The sequence below is a fragment of the Zophobas morio genome, unplaced genomic scaffold (genome assembly GCF_036711695.1).
Source record: "Zophobas morio isolate AGI-343-1 ecotype UQ-CSIRO unplaced genomic scaffold, CSIRO_AGI_Zmor_V1 ptg000010l, whole genome shotgun sequence".
Classification (NCBI taxonomy): Eukaryota; Metazoa; Arthropoda; class Insecta; order Coleoptera; family Tenebrionidae; genus Zophobas; species Zophobas morio.
In genome coordinates this window covers 5,326,738-5,354,055 of record NW_026972115.1, presented here as the reverse complement: position 1 = coordinate 5,354,055, position 27,318 = coordinate 5,326,738, and the positions used below count along the sequence as shown (strand labels likewise).

Genomic DNA, 27,318 nt, shown 5'->3' with positions numbered 1-27,318 from the left:
CTCAGGCGGTATTCAAACAAGATTTCGTCCAGGCGCTATCTTCGCGCATTTTTCTGGTTCTTGGTTTCCTTTGTACCGGTCGTCGTGCATTGTTGGCGCTCTCGAATGTCAACAAATAACTGGTTGAGTGTATTCGGCTTAATTATACATGCTAGAGGAGCTCGACGTACCGTTGAGCGGATGTCTTGCATATTCTTGGGGGTCATTATGCATAATTTTTATCTTGGATGCAGGAAATTGGAGTAACGTACCTGAGGAGCGGCGGAGAGAAACGTCAGGATGGGTGTTTGTCGAAAAGATAACAAAGGCATTTCGGATAGATAGCGCAATGAATTTTTTATGCTTCAGTTATTTTTACTTTCAAATTTTTAAATTGTTGGTAAATTTTTGTTAAATGATCGTAGAAAAAGTGTGGATTTTTTTAAACGGGTGAACTAACGCCACAAGGGTCATTCATTCATTTTAATATAAAGAATAATTGGTGTCGGGTAGGGGATTATCCCCTGTTTTGGACGTAAATAGAGGTAATAGTATATGTCAAAGTACATACGTGATTCAGGAGTGAGTCACTTATTGCAAATAATGGTTATTGGTTAACAGCAAGGGTGATTTTTTACATCTCCCTAGGGGGACAATAGTGACAACATGAAGATATTAGCAGAGAACATAAATTTCGGTTGAGGACTCCTCGACTTATATTGGCAACAGTGTTTGTTTCTAACTAGGAATAAAATTAACTACGATAGAAAAAATGTCATAATATTTTTAACAACGGGTTCTACTTTCGACAAATTGACACTAGATTTACCAGAACATTACAATTCTTCAATTTTACGATTTTTAAATATTTCGATTTTTCAATTTTTTACTTTTATAAACTCTTTATTTGTCGATTTTTCAATTGATTGATTTTTCAGGTTTTTTGGTTTTTCAATTTTTCAATTTTTTCAGGTTTCGATTTTTCAACTTCACTTTTTTGATTTTCCGATTTCTCAATTTCTCAATTTTTCGATTCTTTAGATTCTCAGTTTTGGAATTTTTCAGTTTTTCGATTCGTCAGTTTTTGTTTCATTTTTCAGTTTTTCGATATTTCAGTTTGGGATTTTTCAATACTTCTGTTCTTCGACTTTTCCATTTTTGACTTCTGGATTTTTCGATGTGTCAACTTTTTACTTTTTCGATTTTTAAATTTTAGATTTCTCAATTTTTTGGTATTTTAATTTTTCAATATTTAAAATTTTAGATTTTTCGATTTCTCGATTTTTCATTTCAACTGTTCCATATTTCAATTTTTCAAATGTTTCGATTTCTTAATCTTTCGATTTTTCGACATCCCGGTTTTAGATTTTCTGTTTTTCAATTGTCGTTTTTTCAAATTTTCGATTTTTCATTTTTCAAATTTGACTTTCATACCTTCAAATTTTCGATTTTAAAATTAATCGATGGTTTGATTTTCCGATTTCTTGATTTTCGAGGGTTTCGATATTCCTGTTCTTCAATTCTTTAATTTTTCGATTTTTCATTTTTTAGTTTTTTAAGGTTTCAATTTTTCGACTTCACTTTTTGGATTTTTCGATTGCTCAATTTTTCGACCGTTCTCAGCTTTTGGATATGTCAGTTTTCGGATATTTCATGTTTTCCATTTTTCAGTTTTTCTTTCATTTTTCATTTTTGGATATCTCAGTTTTTCGATTTTTCAATTTTTCGATTTTTAAATTTTAGATTTTTTAATTTTTAAAATGATAGATTTTTCGATTTTTCAGTTCAGATATTTGAATTTTTTAAGTTTTCGAATTTTTCAAGTGTTTCGATTTCTTAATCTTTTGATTTTTCGACTTCCCGGTTTTAAATTTTCTGTTTTTCAATTGTCATTTTGTCAAATTTTCGATCTTTAATTTTTCAAATTTGAGTTTCATAAACTCTCAATTTTTCGATTTTTCAATTAATCGATGTTTTGATTTTCCCATTTCTTGACCTTCGAGTGTTTCGATTTTCCTGATCTTCAATTCTTTTTTTATTTTTCAGGTTTTTGATTTTTCAATTTTTCGATTTTTTAGATATTTCAGTTTTAGGATTTTTCAATATTTCAATTCTTCGGCTTTTCTATTTTTGACTTTTGGATTTTTTGATACATTTTTATTTTTTCAATTTTTCAATTTTTGGATTTTTAAGTTTTAGGTTTTTCAGTCTTTTGATATTTTAATTTTTCAATATTTCTTAATCTTTCGATTTTTCGACTTCCTGGTTTTAGATGTTCGGTTTTTCAATTTTTCGATTTGTTAATTTTCCATTCCTGATTTATCGAGATTTGATTGTTAAGGTTTTTGATTTATCAGTTTTTCAGTTTTTTATTTTGGCCTATTTCGGTTTCTCAGTTTTTCCAGTTTTCCATTTTTTCGTATTTTGATTTTTCCGGTTTTCCAATTTTTCAACTTTTAACTTTTTGTTTGTTGATTTCTCTATTTTTCGATTTTTCGACTTCATCACTTTTCGATTTTTCGTTCTTTTGATCTTTCAATCTCTCAATTTTTCAATTTTTCTAATTTTTAAGTTTTTTGCGTTTAGTTAAATTTCGAAAATCGTTGAAAATGGGTCGAAATGTGTTTCAGGAATTTTATTTTTGAAAAAATCGTCTAAAAATTCTCAAAAAATTTAGGGTTATAGATCTTGGCGTGCTAATTCCAAAAATATAGGGTGTTTAGGGTCACGCCGCAATCTTTTCGAAAAATTCGGTGTAAAATTCGAATTTTTTGAAATTTTAAAAAATTGCGATATTTCAATGGGCGAACAATTGTTAAATTCCCGAAATCTGTTTTTCAGACATCAATAAGTAAACCAGGTTTAGTAATTTATACGCAAAAATAAAAAATATTCTGATTTAAATTTATTATCGATTGGCTTGATTGGTTATGCAACTAGTAATACATATAATGTGTACATGTCGCGACTTATAATATTAATATTTTGTGCAGTTTGTGCATTTATTCCGTTTAATTTGTCCTACAATAATCATCACACTGGATAAAATAATTCAGTTTGACTTGTTCGTTGATTTCTGATGAGAATAATTTCTAATTTCACTTTGACATTTGAATTTTGCATGGGTAATGAAAAGACGCGATCGCCGAACTTCGACAGTACGACGGAACACTTCGCGACAATTCGGATCGGGCGCGAATTTCAAAATACGATTTTTAAAACCTTTTTACAGTGAATGAGCGCGATGCAACGATTTGAAAAAAATACTGGCCGATAGCCCTCTTCGACCTCCACAAAGGCATCACTCAATAATAGCTTTAAAGTGATCTGGGGAGATATTATAAAATAAAAACCAATTCCCATGTTAATTCCCTATATCCAGACTTGGATGCGGCACCCTGTATATATTTTTTCATGTTTTTTTTTTGTTAGTATTTGCTAAGATAAAACTGAATTTGGCAAATGACATATCCTCTAAGAAAAGTGAGGGCGGGTGGGCGGGCCTAGTACATGCTAAGATAAAAGTAACTTTGGCAAATGATATATATTCTAAGAAAATAGAGGGCGGGTGGGCGGATCTAGTATTTACTAAGGTAAGACTGCACAATAATAAGAGTAGTCACTGGAATGAAGAGCAGGCAGTGGGCGGGGCTACTACTTGCTTACAAGACTCTTAAGAAAAAAGCTATACTCAGCTCCGCCCACCTTTTCTTTTTTCTATTTCACTGACTTATTTTATTTACTGTACAGAGGGAATTGAATTCTATTTTGATAAGCGGTAGAATCTAAAATTTGAAACAAAATCAAAAGTGGCCCCTCCCACCCACCTCTATTCCGTTTTGATCATTCATTTTTATTGGTTCTGAAAAACAAATTTCACAAGTTTTTAATTTTTAATTATTCACTTTTCGATTTTTCAATTTTTGGCGTCTTCAATTTTTTAAAGCGCATTTTTTCAATTTTTCTCTTTTTTGTTAGTATTTGCTAAGATAAAACTGAATTCGGCAGATCACATATCTTCCAAGAAAAGTGAGGGCGGGTGGGCGGGCCTAGTACATGCTAAGATAAAACTGAATTTGGCAAATGACATATCCTCTAAGAAAATAGAGCGCGGGTGGGCGGGGCTAGTATTTACTAAGGTAAGACTGCACAATAATAAGAGTAGTCACTGGAATAAAAAGGGGGGCAGTGGGCGGGGCTACTACTTGTTTACAAGACTCTTAAGAAAAAAGCTATACTCAGCTCCGCCCCTTTTTTTTTCTATTTCACTACCTTATTTTATTTACTGTCAGAGGGAATTGAATTATATTTTGATAAGCGGTAGAATCTAAAATTTGAAACAAAATCAAAAGTGGCCCCTCCCACCCACCCCTATTCCGTTTTGATCATTCATTTTTATTGATTCCGAAAAACAAATTTCACAAGTTTTTAATTTTTAATTAATCACTTTTCGATTTTTCAATTTTTGGCGTTTTCAATTTTTTAAAGCGCATTTTTTCAATTTTTCTTTTTTTTTTTTGTTAGTATTTGCTAAGATAAAACTGAATTCGGCAAATCACATATCCTCCAAGAAAAGTGAGGGCGGGTGGGCGGGCCTAGTACATGCTAAGATAAAACTGAATTTGGCGAATGACATATCCTCTAATAAAACAGAGGGCGGGTGGGCGGGGCTAGTATTTACTAAGGTAAGACTGCACAATAATAAGAGTAGTCACTGGAATAAAAAGGGGGCAGTGGGCGGGGCTACTACTTGCTTACAAGACTCTTAAGAAAAAAGCTATACTCAGCTCCGCCCCTTTTTTTTCTATTTCACTGACTTATTTTATTTACTGTACAAAGGGAATTGAATTCTATTTTGACAAGCGGTATAATCTAAAATTTAAAACAAAGTCAAAAGTGCCAATTCACCCGCCCGCCCTCTGTTTTCTTAGAGGGTAGTCATTTGGCAAAATCAGTCCTATCTTAGCAAGTTTTAACCCCGCCCACCCGCCCTCTGTTTTCTTAGAAAGTATGTCATCTGCCAAAATTAGTCTTATCTTAGCAAGAACTAGCCCCGCCCACCCACCCTCTCTTTTCTTAGAAAGTATGTCATCTGCCAAAATCAGTCTTATCTTAGGAAATACTAGCCCCACCCACCCGCCCTCTATTTACTTACAAAGTATGTCATCTGTGAAAATCAGTCTTATCTCAGCAAGTATTATATACAGTTGCCGCCAAAAATTTCAGACGTCAATGTCATTCAGTCGTCAAATAGTGTAAAGCAACCTAAATCTAACCTAAATATTTGACAGTCATTTTTAACTTTTACATTTGACACTTACATGAAGTTTGACATTCCAGCTGTCCGAAATAAGGACAATAAAGCAATAGAGTACATTAAAATTTTTGACATGACAGAAAAGTGATGTTTGAAAATTTTTGTCGGAAACTGTATATATACAGGGTCATCAAAATTGATTGAGAGAGTTGGTAAACCTGAACTTGCATAATTTGGTTTGTTAAGTTGTATAAAAATATTAGCTGCTAGATTTGAAGTTTCAAGTTTCAAATGTCAAAACTCAGTGGCGTCTTTTTTCGATTTTTTTTTGGTAAAAAATATTAGTTGTCAGATTTGAAGTTTCGAATTTTACATTTGTTTCGGAGTGGTACTCAGACGAATTTGGGGCGTGGAATTATTCTTCAGAATCCACTTATGCTTATGAGTTCGACAATCAACCCCCCGTTCTCTTGTCACGGCACTGAATTCATTGCCACCTAACCTTAAACAAATCTGTCATAAGGTTGACAAACTTCACGGCAAAAACAGGGAGTACCAACTCTCTCAATCAATTTTGATGACTGTATATCAATAATTAAAGCAAATTTTTGTGTTGGCAATTCTAAATTATTGAAATGACCACACCTCACAAACACATGTTGATTAATTTTTAGGATTGAAATACGTTCAGTTGTGCTCCAGAGACCAGGTAAGCTGTGTAAATACCTTCAGACCACCAGAAAAAAAAAACGCTCAACAAAAAAATCTTTATTTGGACAATAATCACAAAGAATTTCAAAGTATACTTATCCCTCTTATTTACGTATTATCGCTTTTATCACTACTAAGACTCCTAAAATAAGAAACCTTACTACCAGACGCAATCTCTTTCTCCTTTTCCCTGTCGCCGTCTCCCTCGCTCGCCGCCTCCGTGACCAAAAACGGCCTGAAGCTGATCCCCATGGCCGCCGCATGCTCGGCCTCGTCCACCAGCGTCGTGGTAAACCTCTTCTTACCTACACCTACATCAGTCAAAGAAGTCTTCCTTAAACCTAAACCGGGAGACGGCATGGTGCTCCCGCAAGGCTGCGACAACTGCGTCACGAACTGAGGCCGCCCGCTCCTCTTTTCCAGACTGCTCTTCCGCCTACTCCCCCCACTCGAACTCGGGAAGTCTTGTTTCAGCGTATCGGGCTGCAGGTTCAAACTACGGCTAGTCAAGGGTATGCCTTCACTGGCTCTCCTGGGAGCCGAACCCGAGATGTCGAGGAAGCTGCTACTCGTGGGCGACTTCCCGTGGAAGCTCCTGGAAATTCGGGTCATCCGTGGGGGCTCTATGTAGTGTTCTTTGACCACGACGGTCCCGGGGTTGGGTTTGGGTTCGCCCGTTTTCTCGAAGGGTTGCTTCTTTTCGGACGAATCTGGAGTGAACGTCGCTTCTAGGAATTTTTCTTTGGTGGTGCACCACTTGTCGGAACCGAGAGCCACCAGGTTCTTACTCGTGCATGGCAAGTCTTTATCGTAGATGTTGGATTTCTTGGTGAAGTTCTTGAAGTCTCTGGTGCGGTCGAATTCGTTGTAGATTCTGCTGGAGGATGGCTGCATTCTGTCGATGTTTTCGATATGTTTGAGACTGATGTTGTCGGAGTTGGATGGGTGCAGGATGTTGGTGCATATGTTGATGTTGGTACTCATGGGTGAGATCACCTTGGGGGTTATGCTACCTTGGCACAGGAGATTGTTTTCGGTCATGCTTGTGATCATGTTGCATGGTAGAGACATGGGGCTTTCGATGCCGTGTTCGTCTCCGAGGAAGCACGAGTCGATGTCTTCGGTAACCGTGACGTCACACTCTGCAGTCGAGCCCGCGGTTGCATCGTTCGTGTTGAATTCGACTTCCGAGCCACCCGAGACTGGAGTGACGTCACCGCTGTCTCCTACAACACCACTGTACTAACACGGATTAGACAACCTTGACGTACCTTGAGGCCTGTGAATCTGGGAGTAGTACTCCGAGAACTCCATCGATCCTGAAATCTCCCGATCGAAATCGAGCAAGATCCCCACATTCCCCAAATCCTGATCCAACCCAGGAGCAGTTGGGAAGATTTTAGTAAAATTGTCCACATTTATCCTACACAAGAAAACCCATCAGTACCCAACCACACCTCAACCACACACAAGCAAATCAGTGCAGTGTGACGTCACGCAAACACAACAACCTAAGTGCCACATATAATACAGACCTGGCCGAAGAAAAAACATTCCCGACAAAAGAACCATGCACATACAATACAGACTGTATGAAAGAGAAAGGGTGAAATAAATAAAATCAAGAAGAATGATGACAGAAAGTGGCTATTTATTTAATTCGTTTAATTTTTGTAAGTACCCATCGGCGCTGATGATGCTCGACGACATCTCGCTGCTCTCCTTCGAGTTCTCGGAGACGCCGGGCGACGACGGGCCGCTGCTCGACACGAAACTCGGAGGGCCGCTCCACCCTACGCCTACAGACAAATCAGAAACAAGAACATCGACCGCGACGCGACTTACTGTTACTCGGCGACTGCAGCTTCAGCGGCTGGGACGCCGAACTCGTCACCATGGACTGGCCGCCGTTGGTGGGCGTCGGCAGCGGCGTCGAGGGGTACTTGGGCGGCGTGGACGACGGCGTCCGGAATAGCGGCGCGGCCGTCATCTGCTCCAAGAACGTGTCGATCTGCCTCAGCGAGAGAGCGTTGTGGAGGGTCTCCAGGGGGCGGATCGGGGGCACCCCGCCGAAACCTTCAATCGCTAAAAAAATTATTTTGCGTGTTGCCGATCGAACAGCGGTCTCCATCAATGGGGATAACGAAAAAATTTGGGGCGAAATTTAAAAAAGTCTGATAAATTGTTGGATTTATTAATGTCAAAATGATATGAATAATTTCAGAATATTAATGTTTAATGCAATAATAAGTAAGTGACTGAGAACTTGTTTGATCTGCAGACCAGAGCGCACTCAGGCCAATATCGACTCTAAGCGCTGATCTGATACTTATCCACTACGAAGAACTAATGTTCCCAACTGATAAAATTTACATTTCAAATTGTATTATCAAATGGTAAAACGCTCACCAAAATTTGTCACCAACAAGATTTTTGGGAAAAATCAACATTTTCCAATTTATAGTTACTGGAAGCATGTTAAATCGTCAGTCAAAATTTATCCGTTCGATAATTTTGTCGAATAAACGTTATTTAAATGTTAAAAAGTAGCATAGTTCTGAACTTGTGGTTTATAATTACGCTACTGAGATTTTTCGGCTTTCGAATTTGACGATTTTTTTTTAATTTTTCAGATTTTGATGTTTCTAAATTTTCAGTTTTCCGATTTCTGAACCAATCTTTTTTTTTATTTTCCCATTTCTCGACTTCCCAAAGCTTCAATTTTTTCAATTCTTCAATTTGTCAGGTTTTTATTTTTGAATTTTTCGATTTTTTTAAGCTTACAATTTTTCGACTTTGCTTTTTTAGTTTTTCGATTTCTTTTTTTATTTTTTTCAATTTTGGGATTTTTCAATATTTCGATTTTTGGACTTCTGGATTTTTTACTTTTTGAATTTTCAATTTTTCGTTAAATATTAATTTTTTTAATTTTTGAAATTCTAGGTTTTTCGATTTATCGAGTTTTCAATTCTTCTATATTTCAATTTTCCGAATTTTTGAATTTTCGATTTTTCCAATTTTTCATTTCTAAAATTTTTCAATTTTTCAATTTTTTGATTTCTCGGTTTATCGAATTTGGATCTTTCGATGTTTTGATTGTTCAGTTTCTCGATTTATCCATTTTTCAGTTTGTAACTTTCGGCTTTCGACTCCTCGATTTCTCGATTCTCTGATTTTTCGATTTCCCGGTTTTTCGATTTTTCAATTTTTCAATTAATTCTGGAGTTTTGATTTGTCGATTTTCCCATTTTTAAATTTTAGATTTTCGAATTTTTAAATTCTGGAGTTTCGATTTCCCGATTTATCGATAGGTATTTCAGTTTTTCGATTTTTAAATTTTAGATTTTCGAATTTTTATTTTTTGATTTTTCAATTATCCGATTTCTCAATTTTTCAATTTTTAAATTCTGGAGTTTCGATTTCCCGATTAATTTTTTGGTTTTTTCATGTTTGGATTTCTTGATTTTTCAATTTTCCGATATTTTAATTGGTCAATGTTTATTTCTATGTTTCAGTTTTTCAAATTTTGACGTTGGTAAATTTTCAGTTTTCCCATTTCTCAATTAATCTATTTTTGATTTTCCCATTTCTCGACTTCTCGAAGTTTCAATTTTTCAATTCTTCATTTCTTCGATTTTTCGACTTTGCTTTTTTTGGTTTTTCGATTTCTGAATTTTCCAGTTCTTAATTTCTCAATTTTTGGATATTTTTTTCAGTTTTGGGATTTTCCAATACTTGGATTCAACTTTTCGATTTTTCAGCTTCTGGATTTTTCGATTTTTTATTTTTTGTATTTTCAGTTTTTCATTTTTTAAACTTTGGATTTTTCAGTTTTTTTTTATTTTTAAAGTTTTGGATTTTTGAATTTTTCGGTTTTTTAGGTTTGCGATTTTTCGACTTTGCTTTTTTGACTTTTTGATTTCCCAACTTTTCAATTCTTTAATTTCTCAATTTTTTGATATTTCGTTCAATTTAGTGATTTTTCAGTTTTTCCATTCAATTTTTCGATATTTCAGTTTTAGGATTTTTAGTACTTCGACTTTTTGATTTGCCAACTTTGGGAATTTCGATTTTTTATTTTTTGGATTTTCAGTTTTTCATTTTTTAAACTTTAGATTTTTCAGTTTTTTTTATTTTGAAAGTGTTTCATTTTTCAATTTTTCGGCTTTTTAAGTTAGCGATTTTTCGACTTTGCTTTTTTGACTTTTTCATTTCCCAACTTTTCAATTCTTTAATTTCCCAATTTTTTGATATTTCGTTCAATTTTGTGATTTTTCAGTTTTTCCATTCAATTTTTCGATATTTCAGTTTTGGGATTAATATTTCGACTTTTTGATTTTTCAACTTCTGGATTTTTCGGTTTTTTATTTTTTGAATTTAGTTTTTCGTTTTTTAAACTTTAGATTTTTTAGTTTTTATCATTTTTAAAGTTTTTGATTTTTCAATTTTTCGGTTTTTTAAGTTTGCGATTTTTCGACTTTGCTTTTTTGACTTTTTGATTTCCCAATTTTTCAATTTTTCAATTTCCCAATTTTTGGATATTTCGTTCAATTTTGTGATTTTTCAGTTTTTCCATTCAATTTTTCAATTTTTCGATATTTCAGTTTTGGGATTTTTAATATTTCGACTTTTTGATTTTTCAACTTTTGGATTTTTCGATTTTTTATTTTTTGGATTTTCAGTTTTTCCTTATTTAAACTTAGATTTTTCAACATTTTTTTTTATTTTTAATGTTTTTGATTTTTCAATTTTTCGGTTTTTTAATTTTGCGATTTTTCGATTTTGCTTTTTTGACTTTTTGATTTCCCAATTTTTCGTTTCTTTAATTTCCCAATTTTTCAATATTTCGTTCAGTTTTGTGATTTTTCAGCTTTTCCATTTAATTTTCCAATTTTTCGATATTTCAGTTTTGAGATTTTTTGTATTTCGACTTTTTGATTTTTCAATTTCTGGATTTTTCGATTTTTTATTTTTTGGATTTTCAGTTTTTCCTTATTTAAACTTAGATTTTTCAAACATTTTTTTTATTTTTAATGTTTTGATTTTTCAATTTTTCGTTTTTTTAAGTCTGCGATTTTTCGACTTTGCTTTTTTGATTTTTTGATTTCCCAATTTTTCAATTCTTTGATTTCCCAATTTTTGAATATTATTTCGTTCAATTTTGTGATTTTTCAGTTTTTCCATTCAATTTTTCGATATTTCAGTTGTGGGATTTTTAGTATATCGACTTTTTGATTTTTCAACTTCTGGATTTTTCGATTTTTTATTTTTTGAATTTTCAGTTTTTCATTTTTTAAACTTTAGATTTTCCAAAGTTTTTTTAACTTTTAAAGTTTTCGATTTTTCAATTTTTCGCTTTTTTAAGTTTGCGATTTTTCGACTTTGCTTTTTTGACTTTTTGATTCCCCAATTTTTCAATTCTTTAATTTCCCAATTTTTGGATATTTCGTTCCAATTTTGTGATTTTTCAGTTCTAGGATTTTTTGTATTTCGACTTTTTGATCTTTCAACTTCTGGATTTTTCGATTTTTTATTATTTGGATTTTCAGTTTTTCGTTTTTTAAACTGTAGATTCTTCAAATTTTTGACAGTTTTATATTTCGATTTCTCAATTTTTCAACTTTTCGATATTTTAATTTTCAATTTTTAAAATCTAGGTTTTTCGACTTCTCGACTTTTTAGTTCTATATGTCAATGTTTCAATTTTCTGAATTTTTAAAATTCGATTTTTCAATTTCCCGATTCTCTAATTTTTCGATGTCTCAGTTTTTTAATTTTTCGATGTTTCAATTTTTGGATTTCTTGGTTTTTCGATTTTTACTTTGGGGCTTTTCAATTTTTCCTTTTTAAAATTTTAAATTTTCGAATTTTTTTTTTTGATGTTTGGATTTCTCGATTTTTCAATTTTGTGATATTTTAATTGTTCAATGTTTTAAATTTAACATTTTTCGATTTCTCGATTTTTTGAATTTTCAGTTGTTCAGTATTTCTATTTTTCAATTTTTCAAATTTTGAAATTGCTAAATTTTCAGTTTTCCGATTTCTCAGTTCTTTAATTCTTGGATTTTTCGATTTTTCGACTTTGCTTTTTTGGTTTTTCGATTTCCCAATTTTCCAATTTTTTAATTTCTCAATTTTTGGACATTTCTTTCAGTTTCGGGATTTTCCAGTATCCTGATTCTTCGACTTTTCGATTTTTCGACTTTCGGATTTTTCGATTTTTTTATTATTTTTTTTAACTTTAGATTTTTCAATTTTTCGACTGTTTTATACATATTTCTATTTCTCAAATTTTCAATTTTTCAATATTTTAATTATTCGGTTTTTAAAATTCTAGATTTTTCAATTTCTCGAGTTTTCAGTTCTTCTATGTATAATTTTATTTTTCAATTTTCCGAATTTCTAAATTTACGATTTTTCAATTTTTTGAGATCTCGATTCAGTTTTGGCCTACTTCGCTTTCTCAATTTTTCGATTTCTGACTTTAGAATCTTTCGATGTTTCGATTTGTCGGTTTTTTTAGATTAAACGATTTTTCATTTTCCAATTTTTTAAATTTTAGATTTTTCGATTTTTCAGTTCAATATTTTTTGATTTTCTCATGTTTCGACTTCCCAAAGTTTAGAAATTTCAGTTCTTCTCTTCAATTTTTCCAAGTTTTCGATTTCCCAATTTTTCAATTTTTCGATATTTCAGTTTTGGCATTTTCAGTATTATGACTTTTTGATTTTTCCATTTCTCGACTTTTTAATTTTTGGATTTTCAGTTTTTCCTTTTTTAAACTTTAAAATTTTTCGACTGCTTTATACTTTCCTAGTTTTACGAGCAAACAGTAGCCCCGCCCACCCACCCGTTCGTCATTCCAGCGACTACTCTTAATATTGTTCAGTTCTATCTTAGCAAGTTTTAACCCCGCCCGCCCGCCCTCTATTTTCTTAGAGGGCATATCATTTGCCACAATCAATCTTATCTTTGGCCAATGAAATACTCTCAAAAAAAGAGAGGGTGGGTGGGCGGGGCTAGTATCTGCTAAGATAAGACTGATTTTGGCTAATGAAATACCCTGATTCGTAAGTAATTTTTAATTTTCCATTTTCCGATTTTTCGAAGTTTCGATTTTTCAATTATCCGATTGTTCAATTTACAATAAAAAAAATAATTCTTAATTAAACAAAAAATAGTTGCATGTCAAAATCGAGTGAAACATGTGAGATGTAATTTTATGTTTTACGCAGAAATTCTAAACGCTTAGAGTCGACATTGGCTTGAGAGCGCTCCGGTCTGTGGATCAAACAAGTTCTCAGGCGACGATATTCTGAAGGGGTTGGGGAATTTTATGATAGCGTTTATCAATAATTAAAATACGTAAGAGAATAAAAAAAAAATCACAGGAAGACCGTGTAGCAGTTGTTGGTTAAATGAAAGAAAATCAACTTACCCGAGGCGCTGGCCGTGCTCGGGATCATGTCCCTCAGGTTGGGGGCGCTGCTGCTGCCCGAGATGACCGCCGTCGAGAAGAGCGAGTTGCCGCTCCCCGCCGCCAGCTTCTTGAAACCTAGAGGTCCTCCGCACCCGAACCCTAGCATCTTGTAATAGCTCATCTGTCCGGCAATACTGTGACGGTGGCGTCTGACTGTTGCGTTGTTGCACTCTGTATCGGACATGCACGGGTGGTTCACAGACACGCCGGGACTGGGGTGAGAGATTGAGCGAGAGGCGCGAGGGGGCGAAGAGAAGAAAGAGAGCAGGTTGGAGGGGGAGCGGGTGAAAGTGGTAGAGAACAGCGACAACGGGGGCGCGTGCTGGGGATGGAAACTGAACGGGATTCGGGACGACTCTCCCGGACTCAGGTTATTGCTCGAGTTCAGTGGCGTACCGTCGCGACTCAGACTCTCGTTGTACTTCTCCAAGAGGAACAGCTTCTCCCCGTCGAGGATGTTCGGGTCCGAGAACGACCGGTGGCGCTTGCTCCTCGCGCTCTCCTCCTCCTTGGCGTCGTTCTCCCAGTTCACCTCCAGCGAGACGTCGTCCACCTGGCTGTCGAGCGTGTTCTGCTTGCTCAGCTTGATGTCGGACAGCGGCAGCTCGTTCGTGCTCATCCTCGACGAGTTGAGGTACTCCTGCTCGGACGTGAACAGGGCGAGGTTGAGCTCGGTCAGCGGCAGCTCGTTGGTGGCGCTCTCGGGCCGCGACTTGGGGGTCTCCTCCGGCGACTTGAGCGTCACCGGGGAGTTCTGGTCGCTGCGGAAGTCGTAGTCGAACGAGCCGGAAATCGGACTGAGCTCGGGCCGGTCCGACCCGATGGGCTTGAACGAGTACGGACAAGAGTCTAGAGGCTCGCTAGGGTCGACGGTACGCACTGGGACCTCGATGGGTGGCGTTTTGGGTATGTTCGTGGGTGTTATTGACGTATCTGTGTCGTTATGGGGTGAGTCTGTGTTCGAATTAAAACGAAAGCAAATCATGGCGAGAGTTAGATGTGTTCGAGTCACCGTTAAAACAAACAAGGGAAGCGAAGCACGGGGTTTGGAAAAGAAAAAAGAATCGAGTCAGTAATTTGCTACCACCACTTGAATACAGTGACAGGGGGAGGGCCGAACCGCCGCCAGAATCAACAAAATCAAATTTTTTCGGACGTTATTCGTTTCTGGTGGCGGTTTGCCCCTCGCTAGACGCCCCCGGGGCCTGCGCACAGCCCACAACTCAAACCACAAAACGCACGCAAACAAACGAAAAAATAGTAAACGTTAAAAGAGGCATGCAGAAGCGAGAAAGATCGAAAGAAGCGAAGCGAGCATGAAATGAGACCTGGGGGGAGGATTTTGTTTCTATAACGATAAAATATCGGTACCGATAAAATATCGGTTACCGATAAAATATCGGTACCGATAAAATGTGGTCGTCTTTATCGCTTCGTATCGTATCGGTAGAAACAAAATCCCATCTCAGACACGATGCCTCAAGAGAAAGGAGGAACCGAAGAGGGAGCAGAATGCGCGGAAATGCATCAAACTCTATCCCGTTTCGTCGAAACGCTAAGAGAAAAATGTATTTCCGACGTAAAAATCGTGGGAAACACCAGTCGCACGGGTCTACCAGACAGATGAGTTCAGTATCACATCAACTTGACTTTGCTCATGCTAAGGCAAGCCGAGATTTCGACACGCCGGGCATAACGGTGAGGAAATCTCGGAAACATCCAGCAACAAGCAGAAAAATGTTCGGTACCAGTGCTGAAGATAACGAACCTTTCAAACATATCTAACTAAACCGACGGCAAAGAAATTTAGATATATTTAAACGGTCGCAAGATACGTGTCGTACGTAAAACGCAGTGCGTGCTTCTCCTACCGAACAAACTTCTACGCGTTCCAGTAACAGAAAAAGCAGAGATGTGGTGGAAGAGGACCCGGAAACAAAATCAAGTTGGATGTAATCGGCAATCAAACACGTGTGCGTTTTAACAAAATCCTGTAACGTCAAGGGGTTTACGCCGGATCGAACTAAACAAAAAACGATTGTCAATTTCTCTTTTCTGTGGACGTGGGGGTTGTCGGACAAAATGCGGCACAGTCAAGGGGAAAAGCTACTAGTCGTTCAGGTTTGCGTACCTTTGCTGTTAACAGCGTCCAGACTTTGATGCAGTTTCTCGGCTGCTCAAACAAATTAGTAGTAGGTTAGAACCGACGCATGCCACACACTCGGAGACAAACCGGGCTTAAATTCCAGTCCTTACTGGAACATAAGGCGCAATGTCGTCTACCACAACACAGACGGACGCTTACGTTCCAATAACGACCACATCCCCAAGCAGTCGCACGTCCTCGATACACCCAAAACCACCCAGCCCACCCTCGCCGGACTAACAAGGCGTACTTTAACCCGATTTGCACAAACTCGAAAGCAACAAAACTGGCTCGCCTCCGTCTCACCTTTCCCCTTCTGAGGACTCTTGTTCTCGTAGCTCTTGGACCTGGTTTCGGGCTCCGGACTTATGGCGCGGTTGGAGTAACTCCGGCTGCTCTGCTGCGCGAGTTCTTCGGTTAACCGCTGGGCGAGGTGCATGGCTTCGTGGCCGCTCACGGTGTGACTACTCCTGCCACAAATTAACGACTTTAGGTTGAAGGTGTCTCAAGGCCGCGTTTCGTTTACCCTATGGGGATGGGCTCGCTCGATTTTCCGTACTGTCGGTAGTACGTGTCGTCCGGCGAAGTCGTCGGCGATTGTTCCGCTGAACTGGCCGGCGTTTCCACGATTTCGGGCTTCTCTTCCTCGATCGGGCCCTCTTCTTCGATTCTTGTCGAACACTGGGGTTTGGGCTCGTCGGGGGTGGCGGTGGCCGAAGTCTCCGAACTCTGCAGAAGTTTTTAATGTTTTGTCAGTCTGTGGTTGGGTTAGTTACCGTGTTGTTTTTGCTGGCTGCGGATTCGTTCCGAGAGTGAGGTCGGAAGCCGGGTCCTGGTGGCAAATTTTTCTGGACGCAGCAATTCACTCCGGGGCTGAAGTGGAGTTCTACGTGGAATCTCTCTTCGCTGCAGGGGTCTTTGGTGGGGTCTTCGTACAACATTATCACAACCTGGGACATGTAGTTTAGTTCGGAGACCATGGATACGTATTCCATGGCTCGGCGCCACTGCTCGTCGCGTTTAATCTGGAAAAATTGGTCGGGAGTTGTTTAGGCTGAATTCGTTTCGAATTATAGCTAGACATCGAAATTTTTTAAAATAATTTGTAACTGAATTCTTAAAACAAAAAAAAAAAGAATATCACTAAACATTATTTCACGTTCTTTGAAAAAAAGGGACTTATTTTGTCAAAAATAAAACGCCAGAGACCCCCGAGATTCTTAAATTATTTCAAAAGTAGAACACCGAAGAGCCCCGAGATTTTTTTAATTAATTCAGAAATAAAACACCACAAGGCTCTGAAATTCTTAAATCTTTTCAAAAATGAAAGATCAGACTCTTGAGGTTCTTTAAATTTGCTTTAATAATGAAATACTAGGCGCCTCTGAGAATCTTTAAAATTGAAACATCAAAGATATCCGGAGATTTTTTTAATCAATTCAAAAATAAAACACCAGAGGCCCCTGAGATTCTTAAATTGTTTTAAAACTGAAACACCACATATATCTCGAGATTTTTTTAGTTATTTCAAAAATAAAACACCAGAGATCCCAAAAATTCTTAAATTATTTCAAAAATCAAACACCAAATGGCTTCCAGATTCTTAATTTCTTTCAAAAATAAAACATTCGAGGTTCCCGATATTCTTAAATTCTTTTCAACTTTAAACTCCAAAAATACCTTGAGATTTGTTTAATTCTTGCAAAAATAAAATAAGAAACGGCCCTGAAATTTTTAAATCCTTTCAAAAATAAGACATCAGAGGCTTTTGAAATTCTTAAATTTGCTTCAATAATAATTGAGAATCTTAAATTCTTTAAAACTGAAATATCAAAAATACGCGGAGATTGTTTTTTATTAATTCAAAAATAAAAGACCCGAGGCCCCTGAGAATCTTAAATTTATTTTAAAACTGAAACACTGCAGATACCCCGAGATTTTTTTTAAATTATTTCAAAAATAAAACACCAGAGGTTCCTGAGATTCTTAAAATTTTTTAAAAAACTGAAACACCAAAAAATACCACGAGATTCTTAAATATTTCAAAAATAAAACACCAAGGAACCCCCAGATTCCCAAACATCAGAGGCTCTTCATATTCTTTAAATTTGCTTCAAAAATAAAACACTATGAGCATCTGAGAATCTTAAATTATTTTAAAACTGAAACACCACAGATACCCCGAGATTATTTTAATTATATCAAAAATAAAACACTAGAAATCCCTGAGATTCTTAAATTAATTCAAAAATCAAACACCAAAGAGCCCCGAGATCCTTAAATCTTTTAAAATTGAAACACCAAGTATCCTCTAGATTTTTTAAATTAATTCAAAAATAAAACACCATTGGCCACTGGGATTCTTAAATTCTTTTTAAAATAAAACACCGGAGACCCCTGAGATTCCTAAATTAATTCAAAAATAAAACACCAAAGATCTCCGAGATCCTTAAATCTTTTCAAATTGAAACACCAAGGATACCCCGAGATTTTTTTAATTAATAAAAAAATAAAACACCATTGGCCACTGAAATTCTTAAATTCTTTTAAAACTGAAACACCAAAGATACCCCGAGATTCTTAAATTCTTTTAAAAATAAAACACCGGAGACCCCTGAGATTCTTAAGTTATTTAAAAAATAAAACACCAAAGAGCATCGAGATTCTTAAATCTTCTAAAACTGAGACACCAAGGATACCGCGAGATTTTTTTAATTAATTCAAAAATAAAACACTAGCGGCTCCTGAGATTCTTAAAATCTTTTAAAAAACTGAAACACCAAAAATACCCCCGGGACTCTTAAATGATTTAAAAAATAAAACACCAAGGAACCTCCAGATTCTTAAATCCTTTGAAACATCAGAGGCTCTTCATATTCTTTAAATTTGTTTCAAAAATAAAACATTATGAGCATCTGAGAATCTTAAATTATTTTAAAACTGAAACACCACAAATACCCCGAGATTATTTTAATTATATCAAAAATAAAACACCAGAGAATCCTGAGATTTTTAAATTATTTCAAAAATAAAATACCAAAGAGTACCGAGATTCTTAAATCTTTTAAAACTGAAACACCAAGGACCCCACGAGATTTTTTTAATTAATTCAAAAATAAAACACCATTGGTCCCAGAGATTCTTAAATTCTTTTAAACTGAAACACCCAAGATACCCCGAGATTCTTTTTTTTTTTTAATAAAACACCGGATACCCCTGAGATTCTTAAGTTATTTAAAAAATAAAACACCAAAAGAGCTCCGAGATTCTTAAATCTTTTAAAACTGAAACACCAAGGATATCCCCAAATTTTTTTAATTAATTAAAAAATAAAACACCATTGGCCACTGAGATTCTTAAATTCTTTTAAAAATAAAACGCCGGATACCCCTGAGATTCTTAAATCATTTCAAAAATAAAACACCAAAGAGCCCCGAGATCCTTAAATCTTTTAAAACTGAAACATCAAGGATACCCAGAGATTTTTTTAATTAATTCAAAAATAAAACACCATTGGCCACTGAGATTCTTACATTCTTTTTAAAATAAAATGCCGGAGACCCCTGAGATTCCTAAATTAATTCAAAAATAAAACACCAAAGAGCCCCGATATCCTTAAATCTTTTCAAATTGAAACACAAAGGATACCCCGAGATTTTTTTAATTAATAAAAAAATAAAACACCATTGGCCACTGAGATTCTTAAATTCTTTTAAAACTGAAACACCAAAGATACCCCGAGATTTTTAAATTCTTTTAAAAATAAAACACCGGAGACCCCTGAGATTCTTAAGTTATTTAAAAAATAAAACACCAAAGAGCCCCGAGATTCTTAAATCTTTTAACATTGAAACACCAAGGTTTCCCCGAGATTTTTTAAATTAATTCAAAAATAAAACACCAGAGGCCTCTGAGATTCTAAAATTCTTTTAAAACTGAAACACCAAAGATATCCCGAGATTCTTAAATTCTTTTAAAAATAAAACACCGGAGACCCTTGAGATTCTTAAGTTATTTCAAATATAAAACACCAAAGAGCCCCGAGATTCTTAAATCTTTTAAAACTGAAACACCAAGGATACCGCGAGATTTTTTTAATTAATTCAAAAATAAAACACCAGAGGCCTATAAGATTCTTAAAATCTTTTAAAACTGAAACACCAAAAATACGCCCAGATTTTTAAATTCTTTCAAAAATAAAACATCAGAGGCTCTCAACATTCGTTAAATTTGCTACAAAAATAAAACACTAGAAGCCTCTGAAAATTCAGTTTTTCCATTTCTCGTTTTTCTCTTGTTTAGATTTATTTTTCAATTTTTCGATTTTTTGATTTCTCAATTTTTCAATTTTTGGAATTTCCTCTATTTTGTTTACATTTTTCGGTTTTTAAATTTTTTGATTTTTCAGTTATTCTATTTCTCGATTTATCAAGATTTAGATGTTTTCGATTGCTCAATTTCTCGATTAATCGATTTTTTTTATTTTTTCTTCAATTTTTTGGTTTTCCCATTTCTCGATTTCTCCACTTTTCGATTTTTCAATTCTTAAATTTTTCGATTTTCCATTTTAGAATATTTCAATCCTACGACTTTTTTTATTTCAATTTCTTGATTTTTCAATTTCCCGACTTTTCAGTTTTTTGATTTCTTAATTTTTCTCCCATTTTACAATTATTCGATTTTCGATTTCTCATTCGTTTCCTGTTCCGATTGTTAAATTTTAGATTTTTCAATTTTTGGATTGTTTTATTTCTCAATTTTTCGATTTTTTTTCAAAGTTTGGAATTTTTTCCATTTTCAATTTCCCGATTTTTCAGTTTTTCGATTTTTTACTTTTCCTTCAATTTTTCAATTTTTCGATTTCACGTTTGTTTCCTGTTTCTATTGTTAAATTTTAGATTTTTTTATTTCTCAATTTTTCGATTATTTTCAATTTTTTGAATTTTTTCCATTTTAGATTTTTCGATTTTTCATTTACCTAATGTATTTCCCGACTTATTACGATTTCGAAGTTTCGATTTTTTAATTTTTCAATTTTTCGAGTTATCAGATTTTCGATTAATTGATTTTTTCATTTTCCAATTTCTCGATTTCTCCATTTTTCAGTTTTTCGATTTTCAGCTTTAGGATTTTTCAATTTTTTAGTTCCTCAGTTTTTCAATTTTTCCATTTCTCGTTTTTTCCTGTTTCTCTTTTTAAATTTTAGGTTTCTCTTCAATTTTTCGATTTTTCAATTTTTGGAATTTTCTGTATTTTATTTGGACCTTTTGGTATATAAATTTTTCAATTTTTCAGTTATTCTGTTTCTCCATTTATCAAGAGTTCGATGTTTTGACTTTTTCAATTTCTCAATTAATCGATTTTGTTACTTTTCAATTCGATTTTCAGTTTTCGCATTTTTCAATCCGACGGTTTTTCAACTTCGATGTTTCAGTTTTGTGATTTTTCAATTTTATCGATTCTTACCTGAGATTCTTAAATTATTTCAAAAATAAAACTCAAAAATAAAACACTAGGAGCCTCTGAGATTCTTAAATTATTTCAAAAATAAAAACATCAGAGATTCTTTAAATTTGTTTAAAAAATAAAACACTGAAGGGGCCCCTGAGATTTTTTAATTATTAAAAAAACAAACAAACCCTAGGGACCTCCTAGAATCTTAAATACCGTTAAAAATAAAACACTATGGGTTTTTTTTTTTTTTTGTTTAAACTGAAATCAAATGTGCCTTGAGACTTTACTATTTATTTCAAAAATAAGACACCACGGACCTTTGAGATTCTTAAAACACTTCAAAAAATAAAGCACCACAGGGGCCTGAAATTCTTAGATCCTTTCAAAAATAAAACATCAGAGGCTCTTGAAATTCTTAAAAACTGAAACACCAAAGATACCTCGAGTTTTTTTAATGAATTCAAAAATTAAATACCAGAGAGCTCAGAGGCCTCCTAGAATCTTAAATTCCTTTAAAAGTAAAACACCAAGGAAATGTGAGGTTCTTTACAATTTGTTAAAAAATAAAACACTATGGTTCCAGAAATCCCTGTTTTTTTTTTTATTAAAACAACAAATATCCCCCGAGATTTTATTAATTATTTCAAAAATAAGACACCACGCACCTCTGAGATTCTTAAAACACTTCAAAAAATAAACACCACGGGCCCCTGAGATTCTTCAATTCTTTAAAAAATAAAACTGAGATTTTTAAAAATTTGTTCAAAAATAAAACACCCTCCGAAGATTCTTGAATTTCTTTTTTTTTATTTAAATTTTAAAAATCCCCTGAGAATCTTTAGATTCTTTCAAAAATCAAACAGGACCTCTTTAAAAACAAATTACAAAGGGAACCGAAAATTCTTCCATATTCTTAAAACAGAAGGCAATAGGAGCCCCAAGATTCTTTCAAACTTTGTTAAAAACAAATCACCAGGAGTCCCCGGAATTGATCATTTTTTATTTATTTATTTATTTCTAAAACAAAAGACATCAAGACCCCAGAAGATTCTTTCACATTAAAAAAGACACTAGGGAGACTGAGCTCCCTTAATTTTTTTTCTAAAAACATACACCAGTGGCTCCAAAAAAAAAACCACTAAATTTCAAAAAGAAAACACTAGGGACTCCCAGGAGATTTACCAGCAAAATTTTAACATGACGTCATCAATTTTTTGGAGGAGACCAACACAAATTAAAAGTGGAATAATTTTACTTACATCTAGTAGTCCGCCGTGTCGCAGGACCGTAATTAACGAATGGACGTGGCTTTCACTGGTAAAATATAACCTAGTTCGGACGTGCCTACCCGGACTTGAAACCCCATGAGAGTACCGCGGATTGAGTCTATTAACACTCTCTTCCCCCAGCTCCTCTATATTTCGTTGAAGATCAGCCCTAATTTTTTTAAGAAGCGGCGTACAAATTCCCTGACCTATAGTTAGCTTCTCCTGGGCTGTCAATCCATATTCCTACATTAAAAAAAAAAATAATAAACAAAAAATAAACCAACATTTTTTTTTCAATAGCAACCTGTGGTATAACAATATCCGCCAAATACTTCGCATAAATGTACAACTCCTCAGCATGTTCGAACTGCAACGTGTGCTGATTATGCTGCAAATCATACTTGATGCAATCATAAATATCCGGGATTTTACTAATATCAAAAATCTTGTTCTTCGTGTAGAAATCCTTCTCGATTTTCCCCCACCGGCGCCCCATCAGCTCCCACGTCTCCCCATGGTACAAAATAGCATCTACAACACACCCATCAAACCTCATCTACACCTCCCCCACCTACCTTTCGTCTTCGGGTCCTCCTTCTTCACGTGGACGATCTCCATCAGCGACTTGATCAGCTCGTGCACGTGCTTGCAACACTTCACCGGGTTCTTGACGAAGTCCAGCGCGTCGGTGATGCTCGACGAGTTACAAGGGTTGATCTTGTCGCGGTCCTCCTGGCTAAAATCGCGGTCCAGCTGCATGAGTTCGTGGAGGCGCGCCTTACACCTGGGTTTGGCATAGCATTAAACGCACGATTCGGCCCGCCGGACTTACATGTTCTGGTACTTGCTGCTGTCGCAGTCGTTGTCGAGTAAGCCGTTGGTGTTGGCGCTCTTCACCATTTGGACTAAAATGGGGGTTAGTTCGCCCTCGAGGGCTAGTAAGCCTTTGGCGAAGGCGGCGGCGGTCATTTGGACGCGGCCTTCGTCGGAAGCGTAGATTTTCAGGTCGTGGCGGAAGGTGGAGTGTAGGCGGAGGAGGCCTAGGCCTTGGGCGCCCGCGTATTCACCTGGTTAAGATTTGGCGGGTTTTTGAAGTGTGTTTGGCGGGGTGGGGGACATTGTCATAACAAATGTGTTCGAGTGCGTTGTACGTTTTTTAGTTGAGATAGATGATCTTGAGTATCTTATGAGAATGGGCTAATAATGGGGGACTTGTATTCATGGGTTGGGTTGTTTGATTGAGTCGGCTAACTTCAAAAATTCGTTGGGCGAACTAGTTCCGTCTACTGTATTTTTTTTAATAGAATGAAAATTCGTATTTTGAAAAACTGAGAAATAGAAAATTTAAATCTGAAACCGCCATCACGATATGTGTAAAAATATACACGAAAAGTGAATTCAAAATTTCCAAAAATTTTCCAAAAAAGTGGTCAAATGTGGTTCAATCTACCAAAAATTGGTGCCAAATTGTGGATAATCTTCGCCTAATTACGAATCTGAAAGCGCCGTCACGATATCTGTTACTATAAACGCGAAAAGTGAATTCAAAATTTCCAAAAATTTTCCAAAAAAGTGGTCAAAAGTGGATCAATCTACCAAAAATTGGTGCCAAATTGTAGATAATCTTCCGCTAATTACGACTCTGAAACTGCCGTCACGATATCTATTATAATAAACACGAAAAGTGAATTCAAAATTTCCAAAAATTTTCCAAAAAAGTGGTCAAAAGTGGTTCAATCTACCAAAAATTGGTGCCAAATTGTAGATAATCTTCCGCTAATTACGAATCTGAAAGCGCCGTCACGATATCTGTTATTATAAACACGAAAAGTGAATTCAAAATTTCCAAAAATTTTCCAAAAAAGTGGTCAAAAGTGGTTCAATCTACCAAAAATTGGTGCCAAACTGTACATGATCTTCCGCTAGTTACGAATCTGAAAGCCCCGTCACGATATCTGTTATAATAAACGCGAAAAGTGAATTCAAAATTTCCAAAAATTTTCCAAAAAAGTGGTCAAAAGTGGTTCCATCTACCAAAAATTGGTGCCAAATTGTAGATAATCTTCCGCTAGTTACGAATTTGAAAGCGCCGTCACGTCAATATTTCCAAAAATTTTCCAAAAAAGTGGTCAAAAGTGGTTCAATTTACCAAAAATTGGTGCCAAATTGCAGATAATCTTCGCCTAATTACGAATCTGAAAGCACCGTCACGGTATCTGTTATAATAAACACGAAAAGTAAATTCAAAATTTCCAAAAATTTTCCAAAAAAGTGATCAAAAGTTGTTCAATCTACCAAAAATTGGTGCCAAATTGTAGATAATCGTCGGCTAATTACGAATCGAAACCGCCGTCACGATATCTGTTATAATATAAACGAAAAGTGAATTCAAAATTTCCAAAAATTTTCCAAAAAAGTGGTCAAAAGTGGTTCAATCTATCGAAAATTGGTGCCAAATTGTAGATAATCTTCCGCTAATTACGAATCTGAAAGCGCCGTCACGATATCTGTTAAAATAAACACGAAAAGTGAATTCAAAATTTCCAAAAATTTTCCAAAAAAGTGGTCAAAAGTGGTTCAATCTACCAAAAATTGGTGCCAAATTGTTGATAATCTCCGCTAATTACGAATCTGAAACCGCCGTCACGATATCTGTTATAATAAACACGAAAAGTGAATACAAAATTTCCAAAGATTTTCCAAAAAAGTAATCAAAAGCGGTTCAATCTACAAAAAATTGGTGCCAAATTGTAGATAATCTTCCGCTAATTACGAATCTGAAAGCGCCGGCACGATATCTGTTAAAATAAACACGAAAAATGAATTCAAAATTTCCAAAAATTTTCCAAAAAAATGGTTAAAATTGGTTCAATCTACCAAAAATTGGTGCCAAATTGTAGATAATCTTCGGCTAATTACGAATATGAAAGCGCCGTCACGATATCTGCTAAAATAAACGCGAAAAGTGAATTCAAAATTTCCAAAAATTTTCCAAAAAAGTGGTCAAAAGTGGTTCAATCCACCAAAAATTAGTGCCAAATTGTAGATCATTTTCCACTAATTACGACTCTGAAAGCGCCGTCACGATATCTGTTAAAATAAACACGAAAAGTGAATTCAAAATTTACAAAAATTTTCCAAAAAAGTGGTCAAAAGTGGTTCAATCTACCAAAAATTGGTGCCAAATTGTTGATAATCTCCGCTAATTACGAATCTGAAACCGCCGTCACGATATCTGTTATAATAAACACGAAAAGTGAATTCAAAATTTCCAAAATTTTTCCAAAAAAGTGCTCAAAAGTGGTGCAATCTACCAAAAATTGGTGCCAAATTGTAGATAATCTTCCGCGAATTACGAATCTGAAAGCGCCGTCACGATATCTGTTATAATAAACGCGAAAAGTGAATCCAAAATTTCCAAAAATTTAAAAAAAAAGTGGTCAAAAGTGGTTCAATCTACCAAAAATTGGTGCCAAATTGTAGATAATCTTCCGCTAATTACGAATCTGAAAGCGCCGTCACGATATCTGTTAAAATAAACACGAAAAGTGAATTCAAAATTTCCAAAAATTTTCCAAAAAAGTGGTCAAAAGTGGTTCAATCTACCAAAAATTTGTGCCAAATTGTTGATAATCTCCGCTAATTACGAATCTGAAACCGCCGTCACGATATCTGTTATAATAAACACGAAAAGTGCATACAAAATTTCCAAAGATTTTCCAAAAAAGTAATCAAAAGCGGTTCAATCTACAAAAAATTGGTGCCAAATTGTAGATAATCTTCCGCTAATTACGAATCTGAAAGCGCCGGCACGATATCTGTTAAAATAAACACGAAAAATGAATTCAAAATTTCCAAAAATTTTCCAAAAAAATGGTTAAAATTGGTTCAATCCACCAAAAATTGGTGCCAAATTGTAGATAATCTTCGGCTAATTACGAATATTAAAGCGCCGTCACGATATCTGCTAAAATAAACGCGAAAAGTGAATTCAAAATTTCCAAAAATTTTCCAAAAAAGTGGTCAAAAGTCGTTCCATCTACCAAAAATTGGTGCCAAATTGTAGATAATCTTCAGCGAATTACGATTTTGAAACCGCCGTCACGATATCTGTTATAATAAACACGAAAAGTAAATTCAAAATTCCCAAAAATTTTTCAAAAAAGTGGTCAAAAGTGGTTCAATCTACCAAAAATTGGTGCCTAATTGTAGATAATTTTCCGCTAATTACGAATCTGAAACCGCCGTCACGATATCTGTTAAAAGAAACACGAAAAGTGAATTCAATATTTCCAAAAATTTTCCAAAAAAGTGGTCAAAAGTGGTTCAATCTACCGAAAATTGCTGCCAAATTGTAGATAATCTTCCGCTAATTACGAATCTGAAACCGCCGTCACCATATCTGTTAAAATAAACACGAAACGTGAATTCAAAATTTCCAAAAATTTTCCAAAAAAGTGCTCAAAAGTGGTTCAATCTACCAAAAATTGGTGGCAAATTGTAGATAATCTTCCGCTAATTACGAATCTGAAAGCGCCGTCACGATATCTGTTAAAATAAACACGAAAAGTGAATTCAAAATGTCCAAAAATTTTCCAAAAAAGTGGTCAAAAGTGGTTCAATCTACCAAAAATTGGTGCCAAATTGTGGATAATCTTCCGCTAATTACGAATATGAAAGCGCCATCACGATATCTGTTATAATAAACACGAAAAGTGAAAATTTCCAAAAATTTTCCAAACATGTGGTCAAAAGTGGTGCAATCTACCAAAAATTGATGCCAAATTGTAGATAATCTTCCGCTAGTTACAAATCTGAAAGCGCCGTCACGATATCTGTTAAAATAAACACGAAAAGTGAATTCAAAATGTCCAAAAATTTTCCAAAAAAGTGGTCAAAAGTGGTTCAATCTACCAAAAATTGGTGCCAAATTGTGGATAATCTTCCGCTAATTACGAATATGAAAGCGCCATCACGATATCTGTTATAATAAACACGAAAAGTGAAAATTTCCAAAAATTTT

General features: G+C 35.1%; 1 protein-coding gene across 14 annotated transcripts in view; it reads right to left on the bottom strand.

Annotated features, from left to right (window-relative positions):
- Positions 1–5,989: 5,989 nt before the first annotated feature.
- The window catches only part of LOC135126239 (inositol hexakisphosphate and diphosphoinositol-pentakisphosphate kinase 2-like), a 38,900-nt gene continuing 17,571 nt past the window's right edge, over positions 5,990–27,318 (bottom strand). For 8 of the 14 annotated variants that reach the window (XM_064052142.1, XM_064052140.1, XM_064052132.1 and 5 more), the window contains 13 exons: positions 23,128–23,362; positions 22,871–23,079; positions 22,600–22,826; positions 22,287–22,538; positions 16,350–16,598; positions 16,100–16,302; positions 15,880–16,043; positions 15,559–15,600; positions 13,386–14,381; positions 7,793–8,032; positions 7,629–7,746; positions 7,219–7,370; positions 5,990–7,173 (listed from right to left, as the gene is read on the bottom strand). In XM_064052142.1, the coding sequence (XP_063908212.1) occupies positions 6,056–7,173; positions 7,219–7,370; positions 7,629–7,746; positions 7,793–8,032; positions 13,386–14,381; positions 15,559–15,600; positions 15,880–16,043; positions 16,100–16,302; positions 16,350–16,598; positions 22,287–22,538; positions 22,600–22,826; positions 22,871–23,079; positions 23,128–23,362 (4,205 nt within the window). In that variant the 3' untranslated portion in view covers positions 5,990–6,055. The remainder of the gene's footprint in view (positions 7,174–7,218; positions 7,371–7,628; positions 7,747–7,792; positions 8,033–13,385; positions 14,382–15,558; positions 15,601–15,879; positions 16,044–16,099; positions 16,303–16,349; positions 16,599–22,286; positions 22,539–22,599; positions 22,827–22,870; positions 23,080–23,127; positions 23,363–27,318) is intronic. The other 6 variants (XM_064052135.1, XM_064052138.1, XM_064052145.1 and 3 more) reach the window with 6 other exon arrangements.